General features: G+C 34.9%; 1 protein-coding gene across 1 annotated transcript; it reads left to right on the forward strand.

Moving 5' to 3' along the window:
• Nucleotides 1-537: 537 nt before the first annotated feature.
• On the forward strand, nucleotides 538-2,487 carry LOC123701980. Its single transcript, XM_045649613.1, has 2 exons — nucleotides 538-764; nucleotides 2,213-2,487. Exons 1-2 carry the CDS (start codon nucleotides 557-559, stop codon nucleotides 2,485-2,487), a joined length of 483 nt encoding a protein of 160 aa, XP_045505569.1. The 5' UTR covers nucleotides 538-556.
• The last annotated feature ends 6,186 nt before the right edge of the window (nucleotides 2,488-8,673 follow it).

Below are 8,673 nucleotides of genomic sequence, written 5' to 3' on the forward strand. Positions count from 1 at the left end.
ATAACAATCAATTATTGTTATTTATAAATTGTTATTTGATTTTATTTTATTTTTTGTTAATGTAATATAATTTATGTAATGTGTTAATGTAATTGGTGTAATACCATTTATTTATAAATAAAAAAACAACCCAACAGCGCGTTAGTTTCAATCAATTTATAAAAATATAATAATTGCCCACGTAGAACTGAAGGATTTTGACAGTGGAAACTGTAGAAAATGTGGCAGTCTTAGAGCTCATTCACACGAAGACGAATCGTGATTTTTCACGAATCGTGTTTTTTCACGATTCGTTATTTTTTTTGACGGGAGCAATGCTTTTTATATACCCATGTTCACACGCTTCACGAATCGTGAAAAAAGACGTAGACGGATACGTCGGTCACTACGGTCATTAGAATGACGATTCGTTAAAAATCTCGAATCGTGATTGGCGCTCGCGCCCCGCGCGCCTGCCTGCTCCGCCCGCCTGTCTGCCCCACCCGCCGCGCGCCCGCTCAATTCAGTACATTCCTTTGACTTGTTAAGACGTGTAGCGCTGCGCTTCAATAAAATCATGTCGAAAAAAGAAAAAGAAAAATTGTATGACCAACAAATAAATCGCGAAGTTTTGATTGCTGCAATCAAAGACAGGCCAGTTTTATGGAATAAATTTTTGGAAATTTATAAGGACAAAACCGCTAAAACAGCAGCATGGCGGGAAATATGCATAATTTTGAAAGAAGATTTTGAAGAAATGGATCAAAAGGACCGACAGTTGTTTGGTAAGTTTTTATTGAGAAAATTTTAAATACAAATCTATACTGCCTATATTTTGTTGTCTTGCCATGGTACTGATCCAGTTTCTGATAGAAAGTAGGTCATAAATTCATTTCTCATTGAATTGCCAGTTCCGACACTCGGTGATACTTCCTGGGGTAGTAAATTTTCAAAATTAAATTCTTTTTCTAATTCAATTCCCTCCTTTTTTATAATCAAATTGTGGAGGACAGTACAAGCTTTCACTACTGAAATAGCTGTTTCTCGTTTAAGGTCTATGGGTCTATGTAAAATTCTCCACTTATTTGCTAGAATGCCAAACGCACATTCCACGTATCTTCTCGCTCTGGTTAAACGATAATTAAATATTCGTTTACCTCTGTCAAGATGCGTTCCACCAAAAGGTCTTAATAAATGTGTGTGTAAACCAAATTCCTCGTCGCCAATAATTACGTAAGGAACTTGAACTTCTGATTCTGTAAATAAAGGCCTTGGTTCGGGTATATTCAAACGGCCTTCTGTCAACATTTTCCAAAAACTTGACTCTTTAAATATTGATGAGTCGCATTCTTTTCCATAGGAACCTACACTGACGTAAACGAATCGATAATCTGAATCTACGACTGCTAATAACACTATTGAAAAGAAATCTTTGTAGTTCATATATACTGAACCACTATTTGACGGCTTTCGAAGCCTAATATGCTTCCCGTCAACTGCTCCAAGGCAGTGAGGGAAATTGGCCTTTTCATTAAATCCACTTGCTATCTTTAACCACTCTTCTTCCTTATTAGGAAGTGGCATAAATTCTTCATATAAATTATTCCATATACTTTGCGTCACTTCTACTACGATGGTGGAAATGGTTGATTTGCCAATTCGATAACTAAAATGAAGATCTTCATAGGAAAGTCCTGACGCCAAATACCTAAAAAAATATTTCATTAAAACCAAATTAGTGGGATGAAGAAGTCGTATTTTCATTCAGAATAAGCGTTCCCACTAGGCACCCAAACGATTTCATATGTTTGACTGGCTGCCTAGTGGGATAGATTAGTCTAAATGAAAATACAACTTCTTCAAGCGCTTCTTCAATTATACAAATTCAGCTTACTAAGCATCCTCTTTTTACGAAAGCAAAAACCGTTATAAAACGTATGGGGCGTAGCCCGTACAAAACAACCACAGATCAGGTCCCTGTATATTTTATTTATGTATAATAATTCATAAATACACAGACGGACAGCGAACGGCGTTTGTGAATAGATATTCGCCCGACAACAGACCGCTCGTCTTGTCGTGACGTGTTTCGAAACCGTGTCCTTATTATTACAGTTGTTTTCTAGTATATATATATTCATCTGTGGTTGTTTAGTAATATTGGGAATAATGCGATGTAAATAAAAATCTTCTTATAAAACCGTTCATACAGTTTTATGAATTATTGTTTCAGGAAGTTCAGTGATGAAAAGGTGGACACAATTGAGAGACACTTGGAGGAAATCATTAGATGAAAACAAAGAAACAAAAAAATCTGGGTCTGGTACAAAATCTAAGCCCTACAAATATAATCAAGAGATGAGCTTTTTGAAGCCAATTATTAAGCCAGGTGAAACATATGACAATAATCCAAATACAAGAGATGAAGCCCAAAGAGAAAATGCAGATCAACAAGAAAATCAGAAAGAGAAACACAGAATCATCATCAAAAAAGAAAAGAATGGATAGTGGCAGCGTATTGGATGATAAAATGATGAAACTTCTGAGAACTTGTTGATCATCAATTAAACACAATTGGAAGTGATGACCGTAACATGAATTTTTTTAAGGGGGTTCTGCCATCCCTTCAGCATTTTGATGATGATCAAATACTGGAATTCCAATCTGGGGTCATTAACCTAATACAGAGTATTAAAACTGGACGAAACTATTCGAATTGGCATCAAAATTATTACAATTCACATCATCACAACTATAATAGTGGTGGTTATATTAAGAATCACCGGGAGGAACGTCTAATAATAATAATACTCGGCCTCTTCCTGAAAGTTCATCGATAGTAAATGCAGAAGTGTCTGCAGAAACGCCCACCCCTCTACAACCTGGAACATCGCTGATCCATCGCGATGATCCAAGTGCATCACCGGCACTATCTACAGCTCTAAGTCAATTAAGTGATTATCTGGATCTATCAAATTTCTAAAAACATGTTCTAAATTATCATAAATATAACCAATAAATGAGAAAAATAAATAATATAATTAGTTTTTCTTGCCTTATAGTTATCGCCAACTTTTCGTCAGGGCTAATGGCCTTTCTCATACATGTATCCTGTTTTCTCAAATCCGTATCCAACCTTTGAAGAAGGAAGTCAAAGGTATCTTTAGACATTCTAAAATAAGTGTAAAATTTGGTATCATCTTCTCGTAACGAGCTCATCAAAGTATAAAAATCCCCAACACTTTGTCTTTGCCTTAAAATTGGATGCACCCAGTGTATTCTTCTTGTTTTTCTTTTTTTAGATCGACGATAATACCAGTACAAAATTAAAGTATTCACGTCCATTGTCTTTGGTAGTTTACTCTCAACTGAACACAATCACGAAACAACATGTGAACATCAATTCGGATATTTTGACGAATCGTGAAAAAACACGATTCCGTATTCAATGTGAACATCTATCCGTCAAGGCGAATCGTGTTTTATACCGAATCGTCAAAGACGTATCCCGTGTGAATGTAGTTGCTCTTCAGCTGTCGATCGAATAAATATTACTACAGTAGCACAACATTATGATAATGACGGCGCTGAAGATGATCTATTAAATGACTCATATGCAGATTTCAGTCAAATGTCCGAGTTTGCATCACAGGTATGTGAAAGTAAGGGTAGTGTGAAAAGTAATAAGCATTACTGGGGTGAAGATATCGAATTCATTAAGTTGAGAGACAATGGAGGTCTTCTTATACCCAGTACAGAAATGATCAAAATATTTAAAAGACAGAATCGTTGCTGAAAATATTGTCATTGACAAGTCAGTTATTGCAAGTAAAAAACATTTAAATTCCAATTTGTTACAAAAACTATGAGACATTTTCTCGGACTTAAACTATTTGATGAGATAAACTTCCATCAGTATGATCAGTCTCCAATGCATAATATCCACATAGTTCTATTAATAAAATGTGTATTGGAAAAGTATATAGATATCCGCATAAATAATTACGCAAAAAGGCCAACAAAATAATCCCAAAGAGACAGTTTTTAAATAAATTTCTTCATTTTACCGGATAGTAAATGGAAAGTTATTTGTCATTAATCTTATCTTATTGTTAATAAATGAACAGGGAAGTACGCAATATATTTTTGTTTCCTTATATATCTATAGTCTTTCGTGAGCTCAACTGTTTGGCACGGTTCGAGACGAGCTTACCACTGTATTACTATATATTTCTTATTTGTTAACCATCACTTAATTATCGATAACAAGGCTGATGCGCTACATCACTAAAGACACATTAGGTTAATCTATATTGTGTTGAGGTTCAAAGTTAATCTATCGAAAATTAACGCCCTCTATTGTAGAATAGCCGATTTTTTTCTGAGCAAAATGAACCAAACATGGTATATACCTAAGGATGTACTTAATTAATACTAAAATCTGTTATCCCTGATTCAAGTAGCTTTGAATAGTAATGTGACGTTGCGCGTTTTGCACATAAGTGCTGATTTACACAGGGTCAGTAACTGACTACAAATTCGAGGCAAATCAGTGCTGACCCGAAAAAAAACCCTGTGTAAACAGATTTGAAGTCAGTACAGAGGCTTGAAGTCTATGTAAACAGTTAAAGTCAGTCGCGGCGCCGAATTCTGGCGCCGCGACTGACTTGTCTACTGACCCTGTGTAAATCAGCATTTACGCAACGAAACGTTAATGTTTATCCAAGTACATGAATATCCACATAAATAATTACGCAAAATAGGCCAACAAATTAATCCCAAAGAGACAGTTTTTAAATAAGTTTCTTCATTTTTCCGGACCGTAAATGGAAAGTTATTTGTCATTAATCGTATTGTTAATAAATGAATAGTGAAGTAAACAAAGTCTTCCGTTGGCTCAACAGTTTGTCACGGTTTCAGACGAGCCTACCACTGTATTAGGTACTATATATTTATTTGTTAACTATCACTATATTATCGATAACAAGGCTGATACGGTACATCACTAAAGACAGAGCAGTAGGTTAATCTATGTGTTGAGGTTCAAAGTTACATCAAACGAAAATTAACGCCCTCTGTTGTAGAATAGCCGAATTTTTTCGTATTTATATTTTCTGAGCAAAAACAAACAAAACATGCATTGTATGAACCTAGGGATGTAAAACTAAAATATGTATCCCTAGCTCCGTCGTCACAACGTTGTCAAAACCGTCTATTTTCAAAACTATCGATTTCTAAACCACCGGCAAAATAAGACATCTACTCTCTTACAACAAGTTCGTTTTATTTATTTATTTAAAAAATTAGATGACAGTAGAGTAGAGTAGTGACTCTCATGAGAGTAGAGTAGTTAGAGTACTCGAAGACACAAGATTTTATAGAAGGGCTTGAGGACTATGGAGGTGGCCATAAAAAGAAAAAAATTGCTAAATATGTTCTTGTTTTCGTTGTGAGGGGAATTTACAAGCCATGGAAAATATCAATAGCATATTATTTGTCAAGTGCCAATGTAAAGGCTGCAAATTTAAAATTATTTGTTTAATCCAAAATTAACAAACGATTTGAGAACGGTTTATTGCCCAAGGCTATCGTTTGTGATCAAATGTCGACAAACCAAACATTGTACAAATATTTAGGGATTTCAATAGACTTTCCCTTTTTTGTTAATGGAAAAAAAGTTTATGCATTTAGCATTTTTTGATGTCCCACATCTTATTTAAAATATTAGAAACAATTTACTATGGAATAATGAATTTATTTATGGAGACAAAATTATCTCATTAGATGACATAATTCAAACGTATGAATTAGATAAAAAATCAATGAAGAGCAGATGCTTGCTTAAAATAACAGATCAGCATATAAGCCCAAATCCCTTTCAGAAAATGAATAGTCTGCGATACTTTTTAGTAATTCCATTGCTGCAGCAATCAAGAGAGCCAAAGGTACAGGCGAATTAAAGAGTGCAAATAACACTGCAAAATTTGTTGAAATATTTAATAATTTATTATTTGATGCATTCAACAGCAAATCGAAATATGATAAAAACCCGCTCAGATTTGGACTTTCAAAAACATCTACATACGTAATAGATTCGATTAATGTAGGGACAGAATTTTTTTCTGAAATAAATTTGAAACAATTTAGAAAAACAAAAAAGACAAATTAGTTTTGACTCGACCGCCTTGTTTTGATGGCATGGTCCATAATAATTAACGTTTGGTGCACAAAAATAGAGCTGCAGTTTTTTACAGCCGTAAAAACAAAGCTAAAAAGAAGGGTAAAGATTTAAAATACTTCCATGCTGTTGCACTGGATTACATGAAGAACTTACTATTACCAAACATTACTACTAATGATGTTTATTACAAGCGACAACTTTCAATTTATGGCCTAAACATACATAATTTATCAACAGGTGAAAGTGTATTCTATTTGTACCCAGAAACTGTTGGAAAAAAGGAAGCAATGAGGTTTGCTCACTCTTATACCATTATGTATATTACCTACTAGATAGCGATGTGAGAACTCTCGAAATATTTTGTGATTCCTGTGCGGGCCAGAACAAAAACTATACAGTTTTTCGCTTTCTGCATCAACTGGTCCATGTTCATCACAGATTCGACAAACTTAAAATGACATTTCCTGTAAGAGGTCACTCTTATTTAGAGTGTGATAAAAATATGGGTATCATTAATCAAAAGTTACCAGATGAGATCCCAGAAGACAGATTTTTCAAGACGCAAGAATTCGCCCATGTCCTTTTACTGTAGTTAAAGTACTGCAAAATACTTTCCGTGAATGGACACAATTCTTGGAGCCGTTATACAATAAAACGCTTGGATTTCAGTCACGACCCATTCGTGAACTGCAATTTAGGCGAGACCACCCTGCTCTTATATTTTACAAAGAAACATTTAATGGTTCATGGTATTCTGCAGCGATCACACAACCTGGTAAAATACCATCAAATTTACCAGCAGGAGAATTTGAAATACCTCCCTATGCTTATAATGGTGTTATACCTATTTCTGAGGCAAAGTACAAAGACTTGCAAGATTTAAAAAAAAATTGTCAGCCTGCAGCACAATAATATTTTACTAATTTAAAATATATGAACAGTTATGCAGCTATTGAAGAAAATACAACAATTAATGATAGAGGTATAGGAAGAGGTAGAGGTCGAGGCAGAGGAAGAGGTCGAGGCAGAGGCAGAGGGCGGGGAAGAGGACTTCAGTAAATATAAGTTGATTGTAATAGAAGTTAAGATCTTAAGTATTATAATAAAATGCTTAACAAGCTGATAATTATTTTTTATTTAACTCCTTAATAGTTCTCAAAAATGGGAAAAACAGGCTAAGTCCTGCCCCCCTAGCCAAGTGGCTTTCTGTTAGCGTAGCGTTCAATAGAATAGACTACGAATGTATGAGATTGACGTAAGCTGTAGATACGTTTATCTACATATTTTCATAAATTAATTCAATATCTCCTTTTGGCATCCAAAAAAAGACCAATGCGAGGAATGCACTGCTTTCAAAAATTGCGAAGATAAGTCCACAATGAAAGAAGAACACGAAGAACACCTAAATAAGAAAGGTCTTGCAAGAGCCGAAAAGGAAAAGGATAAAGGAAATGTTAGTGATAATCTGATAGTACGTAGCTGTATATGACTTACAAGCGGTAATGCCTTGTCCATGGGGCGAAGTATCGAGTTTTTACTATATATCTAAAATAAATGTGCTTAATTTTACTGTTACTGAGCTAGGCTCTAAAAAGACTACTTGTTTTGTATGGCACGAAGGAGAAGGGGCTCGAGGAGTAAACGAAATAGGATCTTGTGTAGGTACTTATGTATTTAAACTATTTGAATAACATGGCTACTGAGGAATTTGATGTGATATTTTACAGTGATAATTGCTGCGGCTAGCAGAAAAATAAGTTTATGGTATCAACGTACCAATATGCCACAAATAAATTACCAAAACTATACTCTATCCACCGAGTCAAGTTAATACGGTAAACATAGACTTGTTTGTGATTGGTCAGCGATAACCGTTAATGCATTGTACAGACTACGTGTATATTTTAGTCTGATCGTGGTACCCGTACTGTGCAGACGCGCTCATATTTTATTGTTATTGTTCCGTGACCTGGCGTGTACTTTTGACTGTTGGTGCATTCATTATGAATTGGCTTGTGTATTGGACTCTGTGATCGATTGCTTTCTGACAACTTGGCGCTTGTGTACTGGACTTTTCGATTGCATTTTACGGACTTCGTACATCTGTAAGTAGTGAACGAACCATGGAGGACTTTTCTAATACTGATTTTAATGGTTTTAAAAGAAAAAACGTCCTTTTGGTAGTACCGAAAAAACTATGATATGGAATATGTATCAGTCCATGAGAAATGCAACACCTTCCGCTTCATACAATGATATTTCGAAAGCTATTGCTTCTTCCGTCGGAATCCATTGGGCTTCAGTTCATAGAATTGTGAAAGAAAAAAATAATGATGGTATTTTGAAATCTCCCAAGAAAACGAAACTGCGCGTGAAGATTGTTGACAAAGTTGATGATTTTACTAAATGTGCCATCAGAAGAATAGTTCATAACTTTTTTTCCCATAATGAAATTCCTACATTGGACAAAATTTTGAAGAAAACCAGTGATGATGGCACTTTGGGGATATTCA

Source organism: Colias croceus, chromosome 22 (assembly GCF_905220415.1).
Source record: "Colias croceus chromosome 22, ilColCroc2.1".
NCBI classification, from domain to species: Eukaryota; Metazoa; Arthropoda; class Insecta; order Lepidoptera; family Pieridae; genus Colias; species Colias croceus.